The sequence below is a fragment of the Haliotis rufescens genome, unplaced genomic scaffold, assembly GCF_023055435.1.
Source record: "Haliotis rufescens isolate VD_foot unplaced genomic scaffold, xgHalRufe1.0.p SCAF_5, whole genome shotgun sequence".
NCBI lineage: Eukaryota > Metazoa > Mollusca > Gastropoda > Lepetellida > Haliotidae > Haliotis > Haliotis rufescens.
The window spans coordinates 58697193-58721599 of record NW_025964223.1 but is presented as its reverse complement, the minus strand read 5'-3'; the positions used below and the strand labels follow the sequence as shown (position 1 = coordinate 58721599).

General features: G+C 39.8%; 1 protein-coding gene across 6 annotated transcripts in view; it reads right to left on the bottom strand.

Annotated features, from left to right (window-relative positions):
* Positions 1-24407, bottom strand: part of LOC124140309 — a 119805-nt gene that overhangs the window by 18377 nt on the left and 77021 nt on the right. For 2 of the 6 annotated variants that reach the window (XM_046507821.2, XM_046507827.2), the window contains exons 5-10: positions 21760-21788; positions 17897-17935; positions 15520-15633; positions 12994-13097; positions 4818-4871; positions 77-173 (exon numbers count right to left, since the gene is read on the bottom strand). In XM_046507821.2, coding sequence (XP_046363777.1) covers positions 77-173; positions 4818-4871; positions 12994-13097; positions 15520-15633; positions 17897-17935; positions 21760-21788 — 437 coding nt within the window. The remainder of the gene's footprint in view (positions 1-76; positions 174-4817; positions 4872-12993; positions 13098-15519; positions 15634-17896; positions 17936-21759; positions 21789-24407) is intronic. The other 4 variants (XM_046507822.2, XM_046507824.2, XM_046507825.2 and 1 more) reach the window with 4 other exon arrangements.

The window sequence follows — 24407 nt, the reverse complement described above, 5'->3', positions numbered from 1 at the left end:
CCCAATATGTTGTTGAAAGGAAGAATCACAAAGACTATTGGGAGATAAGACTTGCTGGCTGTGACATCTCACATACCTGTATACACGGCCGAGTGTGATTTGGTAGGTTTTCCTCCAACACCTGCTTTCTTTTTCTTATCTTTCCCGCTTTTCCGGGACGCTGGTGACTCAAACTGCAAGGGGAACAGAGAGACAAATCATTCAAGCAATTAATACATTAACACCCTGTTCAACAAGGTTCAAATCATGCTTCACCAAACTTTCACTCAGGTTAACACCAAGGTTCACACCCAATTTGTCCTTGTGTGTTCTGAAACCCATACAAAGCAGACAGATGTCACAGCACCACATCGACAACACAGGGTTAAGTCCACTTCCTGTCAAATCAATGCTACTCTCACGTTGTTGTTTTGTAAATATGTGCAAGAATCCATATCCATATCATATACTAATCAAAAGAAATTAAGGACCACCAAATTCTTTCATATTACTATGGTTAATATGTCATAGCATGACAGATTAACTACAGCACATAGTAATATGAATGAATCGGGTTAGCCTTAATTTCTTTTGATTAGTATGTCATATGATTAATATGGAACAGAATATGTTTAATAGCCCTGATAAGGGCCCCGTTTCACAAATCAATCATATCACTAGAATTATACCATACTCCAACATAGACTCATGTCAGTCATATCACTAGAATTATGCCATACTCCAACACAGACTTATGTCAGTCATATCACTAGAATTAACCAATGCTCCAAAACATACTATGTCAATCATAGGGCTAGAATATTCCCATGCTCCAACACAGACCTATGTCAATCATACCACTAGAATTATGCCATGCTCTAACAAAGACCTATGTCAATCACACCACTAGAATTAACCAATGCTTTAACCTGACTTTTGTCAATCATACCACTAGAATTAACCAATACCTTAACCTGACTTTTGTCAATCATACCACTAGAATTAACCAATACCTTAACCTGACTTTTGTCAATCATACCACTAGAATTAACCAATGCCTTAACCTGACTTTTGTCAATCATACCACTAGAATTAACCAATGCCTTAACCTGACTTTTGTCAATCATACCACTAGAATTAACCAATACCTTAACCTGACTTTTGTCAATCATACCACTAGAATTAACCAATGCCTTAACCTGACTTTTGTCAATCATACCACTAGAATTAACCAATGCTCTAACCTGACGTTTGTCAATCATACCACTAGAATTAACCAATGCCTTAACCTGACTTTTGTCAATCATACCACTAGAATTAACCAATGCTCTAACCTGACTTTTGTCAATCATACCACTAAAATTAACCAATGCCTTAACCTGACTTTTGTCAATCATACCACTAGAATTAACCAATGCTCTAACCTGACTTTTGTCAATCATACCACTAGAATTAACCAATGCTTTAACCTGACTTTTGTCAATCATACCACTAGAATTAACCAATGCTTTAACCTGACTTTTGTCAATCATACCACTAGAATTAACCAATGCTTTAACCTGACTTTTGTCAATCATACCACTAGAATTAACCAATGCTCTAACCTGACTTTTGTCAATCATACCACTAGAATTAACCAATGCCTTAACACAGACTTCATCAAACATGGCGGTTAATTATCTTTTGGCAAACATGGCATCCCCAACTTCATATTAATCTTGGCAGCCTTACATGTCTTCAAGAGACATCTCATACTTTTCTTACATGTAGGGTTATGACAAATAACTTAGTCGTTCCAAGACTCGTGGAAATCTGTCTACTTGTTTTCCCCCAAAATCTAGTTAAGTTACATAAACCACTAGTCAGAATTGAGGTGTGGACTGGCAGCTTTAATCTTAGTGGTGACAACCACTGGTATCTATAGTCACAAAAAATTACTTTTTACATTCCAACTACATCAAACCAGCCAAAGCAAACATTGGACTACCCTTAGAGAAATGTTCATCTTAAATTGTTTCCAATTTTCATTTCACTTAATCTAATTCTAAGTTCTTGAATAAATGTGTATTTTATTGACCTTGTGTGAAAGCCAAGTCTCTGTCTGTGCAGCGAAGAATGTCATATTTAACTTGAATCTTGAATTAAATAAAGTTTGAGTTAATCAATGAAAGTGTCTCACACCTCCCAATAGGAACAATTTTCTGTAGGAAGAAGAAGTCTTCAATTGCATCAATTCAGAAAAATTACGAAAATTCTGATCAAAGGAAACTTTGGATAAATGTTGATAGAATCTGACAGCTGAGATATTACTGAATTAAACCAATAATGGCTAGCAAAAACAAACAGGGACTTGTCATCTAGTTCAGAATCTCACAACGAATCAAGATAAAACTGAATGGAATTCCCGGAGGAGAATACGCTAACCTTCGGACCCTTGGAATAATATTATCGTTTCAAGTCCGTGGCATTCAGGTTAAATTGGCTCTATCATATTCACCACAACACTTTCCTAACAACTCACTCAGTGACCAACCAGCAAAATCATTCATAATAAATTGATTGTGATACTTCCTTGACAACTGATCATTATGACTAAAAAATACAGCCCTCCCTAAGGTGAGTGGCAAGTGAAATAGCTTGTAATGGCTTTCTACACAGAGCCTTCCTGATTTGGAGCATGAATAACATAGAGATGGCTACCATTTACATTGAGTAATGAGATGGAATTAGAAATGTTTGATCTGCACGTCTCCTGCAATAATTGACAGTTTTGGTTGCGAGAGGACATTCCCTTGACAACAGTGTTTGGTTGTTGCATGAGCAACAGGCAGCGTGAACCGACACCTGATCCCGGTAGGCTGGTTACACCAGTATTCCTGGCAGATCATCTTTAAACCTATGATCAATGGATGACTCAAGAATCAACACAGGGAACATGATTGAACGTACATTTAATAAAGTCGAGAATAATCCAGAACTACCTGATTAAAGCTATCATGACTCACACAAGCAGCCCTGACAGTTGAAATTGTCAGCGACTCAAATTTTCAACTCTTCTCATTTTATTTCAAACAGTCTAAAATAATCACCAATGTTACAAATCTGATAGGGAACAGTTTCATCTCTTCATGTCACTCCCTAATCTGATACTGTAATAGCATACAATGTACACATTCAACTTCCAATGCCAATCAAAGGCCATTTTATTACATAGCTTCTACAATGAGCCTCTCTGCCACTAGATTAATACTGAAAGAAACCTAATAAAAATGGTAAATTATAGAAAATGGTTATTCAACTCAAAATTTGGATCACAATGGTTTCTGATCGAGTTGATGTATACTGCTCAAAAGAGTGAGTGAGTGAGTGAGTTGGGTTTAACGCCACTTTTAAAAGTATTCCTGTTATATCACGGCGTGTCAGCTTAATGTGGGAGGAAAGCCCGAAGTGATGCAGGTCTCAGACGTTTACCACTTCGGTGAAACCAACAAGCACGGGTATGGTGCTGACAAACCTAGAAACATAATCGGGGCGAACCGGGATTCGAACCCACAATCATAGGTTTCTGGCATGCCTAAGGGACGCAACTCTGCACAGCGAATCGCGGCGCCTTAGATGACTGGGCCACCCGTGCCCCCACTGCTCAAAAGAAGTTAAGAACACTCTTTATGCATAACTACAGTTAATCTGTCATGGCTGGTGGGTACTGCAACACACAGTCTTCCAGTTGGGGTTGTTCCTTGACTTGTTTGGAGTAGTATGTTTGTGACTCTACCTAAAGAGGAGAAGTGGGGGATAGTCCATATTGACGCCGTCTTCAAGAAATGTCAATACAGATTAAATTTTATGCAAAACTAAAATCTCTTATTCCTGATAAAAAATATATATTGTGTCATTTCTGATCACTTGTTTGTTTAAAGTGTTCTAAAGCTTTCCATTCAGTGTTCCAGCCATATGGGCATCTTTTAGTGTGGAATATATCACACTTGGACAAAATTGTTTTATTTAGCTAGTAAAATAGCTGGAGTATCTTTTGACAGTTTAGTTGTTTCATACAAGAACAGTCAAACAAAATTAGCGGTCCCCAATCACATTTTACACAAAGTGAGTGAGTGAGTATGGTTTTACGCCCCTTTTAGTAATATTCCAGCAATATCACGGCAGGGCACACAAGAAATGGGCTTCACACATTGTACCCATGTCAGGATTTGAACCCGGGTCTTCGGCGTGACAAGCGAACGCTTTAACCACTAGGCTACCCGACCACCCCTTTACACAAAGAGTATGCACAACTTCACTCTGGATGATGATATTTAATGCTACATTTCTAAGACAAGTAGAGCTCTCAGATCTTTTTTCTCAACAAGTATCCCTCTCTTAAATGATTGTTAAATAATGTACCTTTTCTATAGATCTTTGTTTGTATGCTGGATTTTATGCATATAATCAGTAGCTACTTACACTTCCATGTGTAAAAATAATTCCCTTGTGGGTAATAAAAATTGACTTACTGCCAGAACCATCAGGAACATACTTCATTCTCGCCATTCATACCCACTGTATGGCTGGCTGCCTGTGACGACCATTAGTGAGATAGTTGGAACTACCCAGGGCCTCATTCCACAAAGCGACGATAGCATTAAGATGATTGTAACTCCCATACTTATACATAGACTTATGATTGTCGTAGCGCTAAGATAGCTTTGTGTCTGTTCAACAATGATGACAATAATAATCAAACTTTTTCCGTTCATAATGTGTAAACCAGCCCAAGTCAACTCTGGGGTACTTGGGGCTTAGCATATGTGTCCAATCACCATGGTAACTAGGCAACCTACCAGACGGTTCTCCTTCACTTCATCAGCTCTTCTGTCATCCTCAAATCTTTTCACCTTGAACAAGATGAAATGACAATATATTCTGTGTGTCAAACAACCTGTATGCAAAAGACATGTATATGTGAACCAAAAATCTGTAATAATTCATGACCTACTGTTACGCCCAACACAATTTTCCAGTGCCCCAATAATGATGAAAATATCATGGCATCATCAACTTACTCTGGGAAGAGTGTGATGTGAAGTTGTGCACATACGGTGTTGCCGCGCCAAGGGCCACAATAATACCAATGACAGTTTCAAACCCATGGCCTGTCCTTCACCATGATTGTGGAATATATCTATTTCATTAAACCAATCCAGATGTATATTAAAGCATGTCTAGCCAGCTCTAACTATCATAATTTTTGTGTGATTTTTATTGAAAAAATTCTTGAAAAAAATGAACTATGATTCAGATTGTTGAAGGACTAAGGAATTGCCTGCCACAAAAAAACTACACATTGTTAAAAAAAATATCTTGTTTTGTAGCTGTAGCCTAAAAAATATCTAATCTTGATACAAAATCCCGGCCCCCCACCCCCCCTCCCAGAATATCCAATGGTCGGTACTTAGCCAAAGCCACTAGGGCCTGTTCCACAAAGTGATTGTAGCACTAAGAAAGTTTTAAGTCTATGCTAAAGTATGAAGTTACAATCACCTTAGCGCTACAATGGCACATATCTTGAAGTACCAAGCTTGTTGTTCAAGCTATATGACAGTGTCTTGTACTGGATCAAGTACCAGACAATCCAGTGATTGGTGTGAGCAACATTGGCTTACGATGACAATTAATCAACCAAGTCTGTGAGCCTGACCAGCTGATCCTTTGATTTGCCTCTGATATCCAGTATTAGACTTTCACAAGTCTCTGAGGAACTGATTATTAGTTTAAATCATAATTCCTTGGTCATATAAATAATAAGAACAAGATGTCCCTTTAAAAGGGGACGGCCTCCGTGGTCTAGTGGTAGAGCTACCGCCCGGAGAGCGGCCGGCCCCGGCCGCTACATACCAAAAGACGTCAAAAGATGGTACTTGTTGTTACCCTGTCTGGCGCTTGGTATAAAGGGGCTAAAACAAGGACTGGTCAGCTCGGAGTCAGTATACTGTGTCTGAGTGGGGTATTCATGTTAAACTGCCGCATGGTATCTCAGTGAGCTAGCACCATAAATCAGCATCAGTCCGGACTAGTATAAGCAGCCACACAAACACACATGCACATTGCTATATAAGTGCAATAATCTTGGACGTGACATTAAACCCAATTTCACCTCACCCCTATAAAAGACTGGCATCCTAGTATGCCTAATTTAAGGATTATATAAATCTTGGATTTACCATTCATGGAGCAAGGCTGCTTGGGATAATTCCAGCAAAGAATCCCCATAGGGGGAACCAAGTGGCGGTGCCTCAGAGGACAAGGCCACGATGCCCCCCATGGAATGTGCGTTGTTTATGTGTCTAAGTCTGCACAGTGAGTCATGACATGCGACTACTTTTGTGTGTCACCATCACATGGTTTCCGTGTTAGGATCCCAGGCCTGGCAACCCACAGCTTTCTAGAATCAGATTACAACCAAAATTAAATCTCCTGTAAGCCAGAGTCCTGTTAAATGTTACATAATGTGGGTGTTGACAGAATTCAGATTCTCGATATAAGCCATGTGTGAGGTCAACTCAGAATGTCCTAACTCTCTTGCATGGTGGTACGCTGGTTGGGACAATCTTGAGGGGGTCACAGCTGCCTGTATGGGTGGGGATCAAGTGGAGTGTCCCTTCAATGTTTTACACTGGTTGCTGTACCATAATCTTGTGGGGTCACTAGTCTGTTTCTTGTGGGGGTGGAGCGCAAGTGGTGTGTCCCATCAATGTTTTGCACTGGTTGCTGTATGATAATCTTGTGGGGTTACTAGTCTGTTTCCTGTTGGGGTGGGGTTGAAGTGGGGTCACACAGCTGGCCGTGTGGGCGGTATGACCCCATCAATGGTTGAAAGGGGGTGGGGGTGTCAGATGTTTGGGGTGTATGGTTCAGAGATCTGCTGGCTGTAACGTAACGCCAGAGAGTCTCTATTATCCATCGACACAAATTCCATTGGGCGTAGAAAGCAAAAAAGCCGTGAAAATTATATGAATGAAAAAGGGTTAGAGACTTGAGGGTCGAGAAGCTGAGGATAAACAAAAACGGATTTGTAGTCATTTGAGCCTGAAGTTGAGTGGCAGGATATCTATTGCTACAAAATGGCCTGGAAGTGTTCAAATTGAGCTTGTCAAGAAGAGCAGATAAGCCTATACTGTTGTGGGCAGACACAAGAGACAAAATGAAAGTCAGATTTGAACAAGCAGACATGGGCTGAACTTTGAGTAGGCGTTGAAGAAAGTTGACAACAAGCATGGCAATGACATCTGGAAGTTTTTTGTTTAAGTGCTCAAAGCTGCTGGTAGTCTGTTATTAGATCTGTCGCTCACTATATCAGTAACACTTGGTGGCAGCACTGGAATCCTCACAAATAACAACATTTCTATGACAAACATGTTTCTAAATGTCTTTCTTTCTGGTTAATGTTCATGTTGACAGACCTGGGCTCCACATGTGTTCTGTAGTCACCAGAGAGGGGGTGTAGGGCTTACAGGGCAAGGCAAAGGGAGGGTGTAGGCGTGTCTGGCGTTACGTTACAGACAGGCAAGACAGCAAGGCAAAGGGAGGGTGTAGGCGAAGACACAGGCACAATGGGGTGGGGGTGTAGAAGACTAACATTGGTTTTGTTTTTCATAAAATAAATATATTCCACAGTCCTGGTGCAGGAATAGGGTTTCAGGCAAGTAGGCAGTAATGGATAAGAGTGTATTGAGTTACAAGGCTTGATTCCATGTTTCATTCTCTCTCCATGGGTTGTTCAATTATTGTTACTACAAAGTAGTTCTGAAAGTACAATAATGTGTAAAAGCTGTATCTGTCAAGTAATTGTTAACAAGATTCAGCCCTTAAACACAGGGTTAGTTGAAACCATCAGAGATAATATTACACCTGGCGACAGAGTCATCAACCCTCGTGTGCACCTACTTACTTCCTCATCTAACCAGACAAAGCAATTCTCGGTTCACTTTCTGTTGATAAACAGAGCAACCTTTATAATGAACCATATTTCCTTTGTCATGTGATCTCATGTCTCAGCAATGGATAATCCATCAATTCACACAGAATCTATGAAATATGAAAATATGGAAACAGATAACCACTGCATGACTCTATGTCTCTTGGCACCAGCACTGGCAGTTGTGAACGAGCAAGCTGTTCGAGGAGTCTCTCAGTACGCCCTAATTATGTTTCTATGTTTGTCAGCACCAACCCATGCTCCTGGGTTTCACAAAAGTGGTAAACATCAGAGACCTTCTTCAGGCTTGCCTCCCACATCAAGCTGACATACCGTGATATAACAGGAATACAGATCAAAACTCACTCACTCACTCAGTATGAGGAGTCCTGACCTGTCAACTTGTATGTAAACAAATTTAAATTGAGTGCACCGCCATTTCCCTCTACAGGTCCTGACACTAGACTTGCACAAGTCTCAAAGGCAATAATTATTAGGTTAAATCATCATTTCTAGATTATGTAAATAAGAAGTTGTCCCTATAAGAGACAACTTACTACACATCCATGGACCTATCGTTCAATACAGCCTTGGAGCAAGGCTAGTCCTGACACCAGCTCTTGTAGACATGTAACCAACAAAGTGTCAATGATGAACCTTGCCCTGTCAACTGCTGTATACAAGACGTCACCCCAGTGTGAACAGCAGAGACTACAAACATGTAATACCAGAGTAGGCAAACACCTAGGCGTTGACAGTGACATTGCCCACATACACCGTTGGCGCCAAGCACAGATGGAAACGGTAAGTGAAGCTGCTGTTGGTGGAATAGTGGTGCAAACTGATTGGCTGCAAGCACCTACTGTCTGAAAAGATCTGAAGGGAATTTGTAATGTCTGTCTTGAAGGCTTTAAAGTAGTGTCCATTAGCACAAAATAATTTTAATAATATTTCCAGATGCTGAACATTCAGCAACCATCTAAAACTTGATATGATTTATGTAATACAGCATGTAACAAATGAAGGGATTTGTAAAACATGCAACCTCAAATACACCAACTATGGTGAAAACAACCCCAACCCACCCCAATCCTTAAATGTGAAACAAATACCATTAATCGTTTGAGAAACAGGAAAATCATTACCAATATTTGAAAACAACTTTTCCAAGCAAGTTCTTGCATCTGCATTTATTGAATCTGCTAATAGTGAAAAATCATTTTTGCTGATAAAGTTTACATAAGATATAAATCCAATAATCCATTAGCTCCAAGAATAGCACATGCTAATTTTCTGACAGCTCCACACAGAGCATGAACATCGGAAGTGCATATAACAACTTTCTGTGCAAACATTTGGGAATCATATCATCAATGTAATTCCAACATCACTGGCAACCAGTCTTCCCTGGGGAGCATGAATTCAGTTATTAAGTAGCTTTTGAGGACCAATACGTCTGAATAAATACATTTGCCACCTTTCATGAAACCATGAAAATTCACACTGCCACAAAATCCAGACCTCTCATTGATTTGGCCAATCAGAAACACCAAGGCTGTCTTCGAATTTTTTCTTGAACTCAGTCTTTATGCATGGAACAAAGGAGCGAGTAAGGAGTAAATCTACTGAACTGAAGCTCTAATGTGATGTCTTGGATTGAGTAACTTCTATTGTCTCTCCAAATCTGAAATATCCCCTCTGCTTGCTTTGATGTTAATTTCTCATGTAAAAGGGCATTTATCAGTTTTGATTCTTGAACGTAATCCCTGTCGCGCCATGGGATAAGCCCTACCACACATACTCCCTGCTCAAATACAAAGTGGCATTGATCAGTGTGAAATATTGCCTTAGGTCATCACTGATGGGCACAAGGATTCAAATCATATTTTTTCAGACAAAAATGCCAATACTTGTCTAGAAATAGTTTTAAATAGCTCACTTAAAGACAGCTGTTGAAATAATAAGGCATACATTAATCACGCTTCAAAAATATTTGACGAGCGAAGTGTAGACAGACACATGAATATAAAAAACTGAGCATTAAAAAATCCATGAAACTAGTACATAACTCAGCATCTTGTTCGTCCATATGATCCATATATCGTCTGAATCCTCCTTCATATCTAGGGCATATTCTGTCTTCAAAGTACTTCGCAACACTACATGTTTTAGGTCTGCCCTGGCAGACAACTGGGTACAAGCTATCTTATTGTATCTTATGCACTATTCGTAAGGTCCCTACAATACCAAAGTCATCAAGATGTTTCAAGGATGGAACAAAACAACTATGCCCTGTATAGCATTAGTCATAGAAATAGCACAAGTCACATCATTTGGACTATGTGTTTATGCATTAACACTAAAAATCCCACGACAGTTCGTACACTTCATGTCCTTAGTGTCATCACTTTCAACATCCAGTACACTTCATGTCCTTAGTGTCATCACTTTCAACATCCAGTACACTCCATGTCCTTACTGTCAACATCCAGTACACTCTATGTCCTTACTGTCAACATCCAGTACACTCCATGTCCTTAGTGTCAACATCCAGTATACTCTATGTCCTTACTGTCAACATCCAGTACGCTCTATGTCCTTACTGTCAACATCCAGTACACTCTATGTCCTTACTGTCAACATCCAGTATACTCTATGTCCTTACTGTCAACATCCAGTACACTCCATGTCCTTACTGTCAACATCCAGTACACTCTATGTCCTTACTGTCAACATCCAGTACACTCCATGTCCTTACTGTCAACATCCAGTATACTCTATGTCCTTAGTGTCAACATCCAGTATACTCTATGTCGTTAGTGTCAACATCCAGTATACTCTATGTCCTTACCGTCAACATCTAGTATACTCTATGTCGTTAGTGTCAACATCCAGTACGCTCTATGTCCTTAGTGTCAACATCCAGTACGCTCTATGTCCTTACTGTCAACATCCAGTACACTCCATGTCCTTAGTGTCAACATCCAGTATACTCTATGTCCTTAGTGTCAACATCCAGTACACTCTATGTCCTTACTGTCAACATCAGGTACACTCTATGTCCTAAGTGTCAACATCCAGTACACTCTATGTCCTTACTGTCAACATCCAGTACACTCCATGTCCTTACAGTCAACATCCAGTATACTCTATGTCGTTAGTGTCAACATCCAGTATACTCTATGTCCTTACTGTCAACATCTAGTATACTCTATGTCGTTAGTGTCAACATCCAGTACACTCTATGTCCTTACTGTCAACATCCAGTACACTCTATGTCATAGTGTCAACATCCAGTATACTCTATGTCCTTAGTGTCAACATCCAGTACACTCTATGTCCTTAGTGTCAACATCCAGTATACTCTATGTCCTTACTGTCAACATCCAGTATACTCTATGTCCTTACTGTCAACATCCAGTATACTCTATGTCGTTAGTGTCAACATCCAGTACACTCTATGTCCTTACTGTCAACATCCAGTACACTCCATGTCCTTAGTGTCAACATCCAGTATACTCTATGTCCTTAGTGTCAACATCCAGTACACTCTATGTCCTTTGGTCAACATCCAGTACACTCTATGTCCTTAGTGTCAACATCCAGTATACTCTATGTCCTTAGTGTCAACATCCAGTACACTTTATGTCCTTAGTGTCAACATCCAGTATACTCTATGTCCTTAGTGTCAACATCCAGTACACTCTATGTCCTTAGGTCAACATCCCGTACACTCTATGTCCTTAGTGTCAACATCCAGTATACTCTATGTCCTTAGTGTCAACATCCAGTACACTCTATGTCCTTAGTGTCAACATCCAGTACACTCTATGTCCTAAGTGTCAACATCCGGTACACTCTATGTCCTTAGGTCAACATCCAGTACACTCTATGTCCTTACTGTAAACATCCAGTACACTCCATGTCCTTACTGTCAACATCCAGTACACTCCATGTCCTTAATGTCAACATCCAGTACACTCTATGTCCTTACTGTCAACATCCAGTACACTCTATGTCCTTTGGTCAACATCCAGTACACTCTATGTCCTTTGGTCAACATCCAGTACACTATATGTCCTTTGGTCAACATCCAGTACACTCTATGTCCTTTGGTCAACATCCAGTATACTCTATGTCCTTTGGTCAACATCCAGTACGCTCTATGTCCTAAGTGTCAACATCCAGTACACTCTATGTCGTTAGTGTCAACACTTTCAACATCCCATATCCAGTGTTATTATTACCAGTTAATTCACAAAAACAGCATCATGATGATAGCATCACTTTGGGACTGAACAGCACATGGGACCCATCCTTCCGTCCTTCCATAGAACCAACCAAGTCCAAGGACCGTGTCCAGTAAATGACATCAACGTCCCACTACCATGTCCAATATATGACTGTTATATCAAAGGTTATGTTGCAGAAGCATATTAAAGCAGCGAGCAGCATGAAGATGGTCGTTAGTCAGAGAAGTGATTAATCCCAAATGCCACTTTGTTGATCTAGTTCATTACATGGTGAAGGGACACAAAGGATGATAGACGGAGTTAATCCAATATGTCAGCTTCACAATGAAAAGGCATTGGGGTTACTGTTGTATCATACTTGTGATCAAATGAAGTGGTTCTTGACAGCAACTTAAATTTTCAGAACAGGTTAACGTATTGCTGTAAACCACGCCATTCTCATTGAACAAGGACAAGAACATCTTGCAAGTCCTTAGATGCCCCATTCATTTGCAGTACTTCACATCCCACGATGATAAAACCAGCTTTTGTTTGCTTTTTTCCCAACACATAGTGTGAAGAAGTACCCAACAGAAATGGCTATTCTAGAAGCTGACATTGCCACGACGTACAGACTCAAGCCCAGGATAGAGTACTCAGCTGGGTGAACAGTAAGACCACAAAATCACTTCACAGAAAAAAAGACTACACTAGCACTGATGTTTCTGCACATCATAGTATGATTCTAACAATAACAATACCACAAGGAAGCAAATAAAGCTGCGAATATACAGGCAGATAACAACTCACCACCTCTAAAGCTGTTTCCGTGGAGATCTTGCCCTCCTTCACCATCACCATCAGCGCTATACGGTCTTCATCGCTCATCGTGATATCGGAGGCCAGCAGGTCGCCTGGAATGGTAAATAACACATCATATGCCTTGTTTCTCCATTAAACCATCTGGTGAGTGTTGGCGGGCGTCATGGTTGGCTTGCCCAGCTTCATGTCCAGCCATCAGCCTGGGATTTTATGGCAGCTGTCTTATAAATATTCTACTCAACCTTGGATTAGGATATTTCTTACTATTTCCATACACAATAGTCAATGAAAACATTTAATTAAAAAAGAGTCATTTATTTTTTTCAAAAGAAAACTGCTGTTTCAATAATCATAGAAACTAGACTTGGTGTGATCTAGACTTGCCTAGGCTTTTTATAAAAAACACTTCAATTCAAATATACATTAATTCCACAGTCATGGCGTAGAACTAATATTGAAGTGGGACAAGCACCTGCTGGCTTGATATATGAGTAAATCCTCCTGACATGACTGTGAACATTTGTTGTATGACCGAACCTCACACTTTTTATCATCATGTTACCAAGCATTGCAATAGGGGTCTACAGTGATGGAGTTGCATCCTAGTACCAGTGTATACTGTAGAGCATGCATCAGTCCAGTATTTGTTTGTTTGTTGTTCCACACCACACTCAAAAACATTACAGCTATACATCAAGTCAGGGCCCAAAAATCCAGCGATTGATATTGTGAGCACGATCCACTCCACTTGGGTATGATGAAATATTATCAAGTAAGTCACCGAGCCTAACCACTGATCCATTGAGTCGCTCTTACGACCCCCGTAGTTGCCCCAAATCCCAGTCCTGTGAAGGTGAGCTGCCAGACACGGTTCTACACTGGACCACTTATCATGATTGTGTTCATGCATGAGGCAACTACCATATAAGGAGCGGTCATGGCGGAAATACCACAGGTCAGTCTGCAGTCACTATGGATGATGATGGAATGATTTCTGGGACTTCTTTCTGGGACTAAATGTCAGTCAAAAGGAGGTCATACTATCCAGGCTTCTTATTTAACCCCCAGAGCCACATTGGCTGGACTATTTCCTGACAACACAAGTCCCTCACTCACTCTGCCACCCCCACCACGTGGTGTGCTTCCCACTAGGTCCCGCTCCCTGCAACCCACAGCTTCCATTACAAACATTCCACTGTCAACATAGCAAATTATTTTCCATTCCAAATCAGGCCAGATTAACTTTACCCCTTGTTTTAAAATGACAAGCCACAAAATAAAATGAAAATATTGTTATTGTTGATTTGAGCTAAATTACAGAACAAGATCAATGCAAAGTTCATAAATTTCAGTATTCTACTTTGATATAAAGTTTGTTGATCATAAAGATATGTGCTTAATTACCCTTTAATTAAAAAATCTTGAAATGTATGTGAATTAAAACAATACTATCAAAAATATTTTTGAAATAAGCTAACACTAAGTCAAATCGTAAGTTTATGTTCAGCATATTGATTTTGCGAAACAGTAAGTTCCTCCATAACACAATAAAGGAAACTGGAAAGGCCCCAACCACTTCAAAAGAAATTCTCATATTGACATAATATTCTCAGAAAAACCTTTTTCAAAATGATAACGAGTAACCTTCAGGGAGAGGTGCAGTACAGCTTAATGACAAGGTGAGGTGAGGTGAAATTGGGTTTAACATCGCGTCCAAGATTATTGCACTTATATAGCGACGTGCATGCACGTGTATGTGTGTGTGTGGCTGCTTGTACTAGTCCGGACTGATGCCAATTTATAGTGCTAGCTCACTGAGATACCATGCCGCAGTTTAACATGAATACCCAACTCAGACACAGTATACTGACTCCGAGCCGACCAGTCCTTGTTTTAGCCCCTTAATGCCGAGCGCCAGACAGGGTTACAACAAGTACAATCTTTTAACGTCTTTTTGTATGACGCGGACGGGGATCAAACCGGCTCTCCGGGCGGACGCTCTACCACAAGACCACGGAGGCGGTCGCTTAATGATAAGGTGACACTAACACTATCATTGTTTTGATATTTATGTAGCTGCATGTTATCAAACGTCACAGAGACATGTAAACAACCCTGTGCTGTAGTGTGATCAAACATAGCCCCATCTTGGACGACCTCTTTGCCCAGGCTTCCCCATGCTGCACATCACAAATATTACTTCAAAGCTAGAAACAACTCAAGCTACCATTGCTTTCTCCCATTTACAGCACCACCATATTTTCTTCAAGGTCTCAAAATTGACAAAAGTCTGCTGTAGTCCTAGACTAGAAAAATTCATAAGTGCATTATAACATCAGAAATATTTAGCTCACTCTGTTTTCATGTCATAGATCTTTATAAGCAAAACTGTGTAAACACAGACAGGTTTTAAAGTGAAAAGTATTTACTCAGTAACCTTGACAGTTATTAGACAGTTTTAACAAACACCTGACCTAACTTTGTTATATACAGTTAACTGGCATTCAGCCTTACCTGAATGTTGTTTGTACGAGTTCTTTCTTCCTGACCGACGTATCCCAATATTTCGTAAAAATTTGCCCAAAGAGGATGATTTCTTGCCCTCCGACAGCACAGTGTCCCGTACATCTGAAAGTACAAGATTCACCCATCTAAACAATCCTATTCTGTTGCATAACTCATGTACTGCCTACGAGCACTTCAGAAACCAAAGGGAGGCTACTCATGTCTGTCACCTTCAAGCCAATTTGCTTACTCGGAAAAATATATCTGAACTAGTTATGACATTTAATGCCCTATTAACACATTATGAAGTGAAATATTTAAAAAAAAATTAATTCAACAAGATAGTTCTGTTACTGTTAGTTATGTGTTAAGAGCTTACATGGATGTAACTTCCACAGTGTGTGCCATAATGTCTTTAATTGATAGATCACAGTGACATGTTAGAGCTTCCATGGACAGTGTATACAATATGTGCGCAATAATAGCTGTAACCAATAGGTAACAGTGACATGTTAGAGCTTCCATTGACAGTGTATACAATATGTGTGCAATAATAGCTGTAACCAATAGATCACAGTGACATGTTAGAGCTTCCATTGACAGTGTATACAATATGTGAGCAATAAAAGCTGTAACCAATAGATCACAGTGACATGTTAGAGCTTCCATGGACAGTGTATACAATATGTGTGCAATAATAGCTGTAACCAATAGGTAACAGTGACATGTTAGAGCTTCTGTGGATGATATACGCTGTGTTTGTGTATGTCAATGGCTGTAACCAATAGGTAACAAAGACATGTTAGAGCATCTGTGGATGATATACGCTGTGTTTGTGTATGTCAATGGCTGTAACCAACAGCAGTTACAGGTGACACGTCCCATCTCAGAAAGTGAGTGAGTGAGTTATACACCCCTCATAGCACTACTCTAACAATATGGTGGGGACATCAAAAATGGGCTTCACACTGCACCCACGTCTGGAATCAAACCAGGACCTTGACGTCCAAGGTTTATTCAATGGGCTACCCAACTCTCCCCATCTCCCCAATATAAGCATTTATCTTCTCCATAATAATTGGCTTAACAATGATTGAAAGTAATACCATATTGATAGAGTTATTAAGATATTATTAAATTTATACCAAAACAAAACACAACTAAAAAAACATCTATCAGGTTCTAGTCTGACATGGTATTGCCATACGAGAAGAAATTGTCCATTTCACAAACCAAGGTTTTCTAATGTGCATTAAGCTCTGAGATATGGAGAATACTTTTCCACTTAAGGCACTTAAAATCATTAAATCTTGATGATGGTAAATCTTTAAATCACTAATTGTAGCAGTCAGATACTTAAGCTCGTAGCACAGGATATATGATAGGGCTAGGCAAAAAGCTTTGTTTTCTGCAACATCAGAACTTCAGCCATACACAGACTACAGCATTTGCTTCTTGTGTTAAAAAGCTATTGATTTTAAGTTAGGAGACAAGGTAACCCAATGAAGCATTCTCAATAATTTATATGTCAAAAACTTGGCACAGGCATGCAGGGGGAACTTGATAAACATTTAGAAACCTCTCTTTCTTATCAAATTATATTCCTGACACTGACAGTGTTTTGAGAATGTTTGTAGTCATTCTATTGAGCATTCTACGAGCATTTAAATAGATTTATCAATGTCATATTACTCCTCAGTCATCACACACAATTATTACAAAAGATCTTGCCTGTATCAATGTATATATTACACATTCATCTCAAGATATTTGGAACAGTGTGTAATTATGTTATAATGCAAACTTTGTTGTGACAAGTAGGATGTTAGGATTTTATAACCACTCATTACCACCCTGGGGAAGCTCCACAGTAGCCAACCAATTGGAAGGAAAAATTAGTGAAAACAAAACTAGGCTGGGGAGCATGTTCTTGCATATATCCATACACACCAAATCCTCGCACTTTCATTTATATCTAACACTACTCAGAACAGTAGACTGGTTTGTCTTTGTCTTTAGGATAAAACTGCTCTTTGCAGAATATGCTCTACAACAATAATTCCACCTAATTCCCCAAAAGAAATTTAGGTCCAAGAAAATAAGTGGAAAATGAAACAAATAATTGATTTGCTTAATCATCTTGTCGTAATGGCCTCTCAAATCTCTAAAACAAGTAATAAAAACACAAGCTTTTATTGCACATAAAGAGGATTTGTGTGTGAATATATGCAAGGCGGGTGTTAGTACAAATCTGAACATGAGTCAAAGATTGGGGTTAATCAACAGATGCTTCATTGTTAGCAGGAAATAGTATTCAAGTAGTGGTACATTGTACATATGTCATAAAAGGATGCCAAACAAAAGTGCAAGAAAAATATAAAAATACCTGGCCTGGTGATTTTTCGAGAAAACAGACAACATACACCTGTAGGATAAACATACAAGGAAGTCTAGTAGCTATGACAACACACAAAGCAGCTACAGTTTATATATGAATATCTCCACAGTGTTGTATATGGGAGTTATCACGCTGTAAGGGCAGGCTTCATGCGATGGAAGGTCTAAAGGCCAAGAAGGATGGGAACATGGATGGGCAGTCTGCATGCATTGGATGGGGAGGATGGTTGAAGGGAGCAAGGACGGGTATGTGCCAACAAGGATTGAAACATGATGGGTGGAATGGCTGAAGTGAGAGCTGATGGGTATGTGAGTAGTGGCGGGTAAGTGAGAGTGGATGGGGCGAGTGGTGGATATGAACATTATGGACATGCAATTGAAGGGAGTGCATACAGGTTGGGAATACAGTGAGAGCATGGCTGCTGATTGATCTGATGCTTCAAGATACAAATGACAACATGAGCAGTGTGGCAAGAGTCAGATGGAATCAATGGGCCTGAAAAGCATGGCGTGGCAATATGTTTATGGCTCCGTATCAGAGTGAAGGTTTGAGGTAGGACACATGGATCAATTCAGGACTGCATACAGGGCAACTGATGCTGCTGCTTTAGCTTATGACAGAGTACCCCTGGTGGTCATGACAGGCCATGTATGTAACAACATCAGATATCATACTAGTCTGTCGCCCAGACCTGAGAGGATAAAGTTAGAAAGGAATTCAACTCAAGTCGAGAATCATTTGGCAAGTCTGGACTGTATCAGCTTTAAATTAAGCATTTAGCCCTGCACCATGAGTATGGAATATATTTATTTTGTAAAAATCAAAACCAATCTCGATATACATACAAAAACAAGTCTAGCAAGCTCTAGCCAACACTATTCCACAAATGAAATCAGCAGAAAAATAATTGTTTTAATTTTAGAGGCGAGAAATGTATTGTGTAATGAATGATTCCATAGACTATATGTTAGTCTATCAAGCATCGTTCTTGGCTCCAATTGGAGTTTACTTAATATTTTGTACAATTAGGATACAATCTTTCCGGGAATAAATGTCAGTCTACCGTAGCACTGCTTATTTTATATTGACCTTTGTATCAAAATAGTCGTGACTTGATTTCCCTTCATGTCAAAGATACATCAAGAAACATTACAATAAATATTATTTTGTTGATCTTTGTGGAAACAGAGGTTAAAAAATATTCTTGCATTATTGACAGTTTATAGGCATGCATGTCCTTCAGGAAGTTATTGTAATGGAGGAACACCTTCTACATGTGTGGTCATGCGCAGGGTTAAGTACACATTAACCCCCCAATTTAAGACATCAATATTTCCAATCTACAAATGACACCGAAATTATCAAGAACTAAATTTACTACTCCCTGTCAAAGAGGTGGGCAAGAGTTTAAGACTTCCAAATCACTGCTCCAAATAACCCAAAAGGGAATTATTCTGCTTGTTCAATTTATTTGTATTGGTTAAAAAGTTCCTCCGAATTCAAACCGATCACAGTGTCATGAGTCACCGAGATCCGAGCGCTTCATCCGAGCTGAGCCTATGTGATCAATTCCGTCACCGTTTCTGAACAATACATCTCTGCCTAAACACATTTTTCTTACTTTTTTCCTGTTTCTTCTTACAAAACTGCTCAAGTTGGTCAATACATAAAGGGGAAGTTGATCAGAATAATCCCAGGAATAATGACTCCACTTGGACAGATCCATAACACATCAAGACTGAATTAGTAGCTGAATTTGTTCCAGAAAATTTATGATTCCTTTTTTAATGATGACTGAGAAATGGCTGTGAGCGTGTTGGTGTGACACCATGCGAAATACCTGATACGAATTATTACTGGCCTGATTTTGGCTAATAAAACCATTCAAGACCATTTACTCTTGGTGATGGAGTGAGTGAGGGAATGGGGTTTTAACCAATTATCGGTAAGACAAAGATGTACCACATCTGCCTGCTCTTTCTGATCAAATCTGGAACAGGTAAACCATTGGATAAGCAACCTACTATATCACTGGAGTACGACCACATGTCAAAAACAAGTTCTCCATTTAAGTACTAGACCTACTTCGCAGAACTTTCTTCAAGCATGCAAAACGGGGATAATTCTTTGGTTGATGAGTGTACACACATAGCTGACATGACAATGGCTGACTCTGACTGTATGAAGGAGGAAAATAGGCTAAAATGACAATGACTGACTGACAGTGGGAAACGCTGCATAAGAGGTCATGACAAGGACTGACTGTATTAAGGTAGTGACTGCATGAGCTAGCATGACAAAGATTAGTATGGCAGCATGAAGGCAGATACCAAATGAGCTGGCATGACAATGACTGACAGCATGAAGGAAGTGACACATGAGCTAGCATGACAATGATTAGCATGGCAGCATGAAGGAAATGAGCTGGCATGACAATGACTGACAGCATGAAGGAAGTGACACATGAGCTAGCATGACGATGATTAGCATGGCAGCATGAAAGAAATGAGCTGGCATGACAATGTCTGACAGCATGAAGGAAGTGACACATGAGCTAGCATGACGATGATTAGCATGGCAGCATGAAAGAAATGAGCTGGCATGACAATGTCTGACAGCATGAAGGAAGTGACACATGAGCTAGCATGACGACGATTAGCATGGCAGCATGAAGGAAATGAGCTGGCATGACAATGACTGACAACATGAAGGAAGTGGCACATGAGGTAGCATGACAATGATTAGCATGGCAGCATGAAGGCAGATACCAAATGAGCTGGCATGACAATGTCTGACAGCATGAAGGAAGTGGCACATGAGCTAGCATGACGATGATTAGTATGGCAGCATGAAGGAAATGAGCTGGCATGACAATGACTGACAACATGAAGGAAGTGACACATGAGCTAGCATGACAATGATTAGCATGGCAGCATGAAGGAAATGACAATGATGACAGCATGTAGGTACTGACTGCATGTGCTGTGCAGGAGACTGATTGCCGATGAGTGGAGGACGTGTATCAAAGTGCAGAAACACAATAGATCCTCGTGTAAAGAAATTTACATTGTTTAGCAAACTTTTACAAGGCTTAAAGTCCTAAAATTACCAATTCAAATAGCAGAAACACTGCAAGGATTATAGTCATCAGACCAATTTTACAACAGGAAAACAGATGTATAACAATATATATTGTTCAAACAGAAACAAAGCAGACAAGTCTTAGGCTGAGAATGACCTGTGTTCACAACAGTAAGAACCAGCTAAAGGGACGGTCTGTGATGTAGACTAACATCTAGTCTCTGAAATGAACATATTTTACAGGAAACAATACAGTCGTTAAATAATACTTATAAAATATAATAAAAACAAGCCCAGAGACTTTCTTCATTTTCAGACTGCAGTAATCTAGAATTGCAAAACATTACAGACTTGCATGGGCTGTATTGGATATATTTGTTTCAGGGTCTGTATGACAGACTATCTGTGATGATTTGAGGTGTGTTATGTTGACTGCATAACAAGGTAGACTCAGGACCCTACAAGTGTTTACTGGGTTGTATCTTGGCGTATTGGACAAGAAAATCATAACCGAACAATAAAACTGATTTGGCCTAATTCAGATTCAGAGAGCTTCCTTAGCTGAGCAGCTGGTATTTGATTGTCTTCCTACATGCCTCATACACTCACAGCCATATGTATGTATAATTGATACGACTGTCGCTGTTGGCTCTTGTTTTGGTACAGTTGTGTACACTGGGTCATTCTCAGAGCAAAGCAACAACTTGAAGACTATTATTTGACAAAATAATACAGAATTATACAAACTAAAACTACACATGTGAACTTACCTCCATCAATGGCCACATAGTTTTCTTGACTGAAACAGAAGAAAGAGGCTGAATTACAGAAGTAATAACAACACATTATCACTGATACAAACTAACACCAAACATTAAATTGCATTGTGTGTAAACATGAAGTAGATGTACCACTAGTAAGGAATGTTACTGACACATCAGTCTGTCAAGGCTCAACAGCAGGTCCTAGACATGTGAACTGTTTTAGAAAATGTGGGGGGGTTTGAGTCAAGTGGGCTAGTGTAAACCTTATTTCTCTGGGCCCTGAGTTTGTAGCTCATCCTGCTTGAAAGAGACAAAACTGTTTACATTTTCTATTCAGTTCCAATTTGTAGCAAAATTGAAGCATTGAGAACTGGTTCAGAATCATAGACCTCAAATACTAGAGTAAATGATGAGTACCACCATTGGGTTTTTCACTTGTCCCCAGCACAGTCCAGTCGTCACAGGCTTGTGAACTAGCGTGAACTTCAAAGGCTGGATTACCAGATTCAGGTAACATATTAGTGCAGGTGTGGTAGGCGACTATGCTTTTCGTAAGAGGCGAATAACTGGATTGGGTGGTCAGGCTCGCTGACTTGGTTAATGCATGTCTCGTATTGCATGGATCGGTACGCATGAAGTCAGTCGCTGGATTGTCTGGTCCAAACTTGATTTACTTATTTACAGTCTGCCGTCATATAGCTGGAATATTGCTGAGTGTGGCATTAAACAACAAACAAACAAAACCGTAGTGTACACTATAACCAGGGCACACTTGGGAATCTAACCTTGGACCACTTAAATAGAAGACCTACGAAACATCATAATACCTTCCTTTCTACTTGTACTAAAATCTTATTTGTACGACATTAGAATTGGTAACTACTGTCATCATGTCGCCACTCACCAAGAAGATATCCCCTAATACAAAGAATATTTCATCATTGTTTCATTACAAATTCATTTTTACCACATTTTTCACAATTTCTGACTAATCTGCAATGAAATGACACTAATGTGATCATGTCAACTAGTTTGTGCCATTCAGTCATAAACGAAAGGAAAACTACACTGTCATGCATTATCATATCTTGCAAACTGAAATATTCCTGGCTAAATTGATCCATTCAAATTGCTCATCATACCATCTAAATCATGCCAAGTAATTTGATTAGCACCAAGATGATAATGCAGCCTCCGGACCACATGGAACTCAGTGTACAATCAGACCAGATTATATCAGAAAACAGGCCCAAATCACCATGGGGAAGGGACATAACTCTAAACCATTTTGGGAAAAATGATGATTTCTTTTATCTGTGAGGCATTGAGTTAATTTGTCTGTGATAAACTTGAGCACCCAAAGGAAAACGCTGAGGGGACTGGACCTGGGGTTGGTTAGTAGGGGGTTCGTTAAAGTGACTTAATGGGTTGATCAGAGGGATAGAGCTACTGGGTTGATCAAAGGGATAAAGCTATATAGCTACTGGGTTGATCAGAGGATATAGCTATATAGCTACTGGGTTGATCAGTGGGATATAGCTACTGGGTTGATCAGTGAGATATAGCTACTGGGTTGATCAGAGGGGTATAGTTACATAGCTACTGGGTTGATCCTTGGAATATAGCAACTGGCTTGATCAGTGAGATATAGCTACTGGGTTGATCAGAGGGATATAGCTATATAGCTACTGGGTTGATCAGTGAGATATAGCTACTGGGTTGATCAGAGGGGTATAGTTACATAGCTACTGGGTTGATCCTTGGAATATAGCTACTGGCTTGATCAGTGAGATATAGCTACTTGGTTGATCAAAGGGATAAAGCTATATAGCTACTGGGTTGATCTGAGGATATAGCTATATAGCTACTGGGTTGATCAGTGGGATATAGCTACTTGGTTGATCAGTGAGATATAGCTACTGGGTTGATCAGAGGGGTATAGTTACATAGCTACTGGGTTGATCAGTGAGATATAGCTACTGGGTTGATCAAAGGGATATAGCTATATAGCTACTGGCTTGATCAGTGAGATATAGCTACTGGGTTGATCAAAGGGATTTGCTACTATGTTGATCAGTGAGATATAGCTACTGGGTTGATCAAAGGGATTTGCTACTAGGTTGATCAGTTGGATATAGCTTTATAGCTACTGGCTTGATGAGAGGGATATTGCTACTGTGTTGATCAGAGGGATATAGCTACTGGGTTGATCAGAGGGATATTGCTACTGTGTTGGTTAGAGGGGAAACACCCCAGCACTAAAGGCAACCATGACTCAATTTCCAACTTGGTGTTCACCAATATCTCCCCCCCCCCCCCCCCCCCCCCCCCCCCCCGAGATATAACTCAGTTTCAAAGAGGAAACGAAAGCTAGTTGTGAGGCAAGTATCAGTCAATACAACATGTCCCCCACCAGCAGGAGCTTCTCCATGTCAACAACATAATGTTGTTCTCCTCCCTGGGATAATGGCCTACCACACATGCAGAATGTCAACACTTGAAACTCCTGTATTTATTGATTTCAAACACAGCTTCATCAAAATTTTAGATAACAAGAATGCTTCAATGTTTGTCAATATTTGACCAAACTGCGAAAAAAATTAATATTTGAACCAGCATTAGATGCAAACATAGAAACTACATTTCTTTCTAAT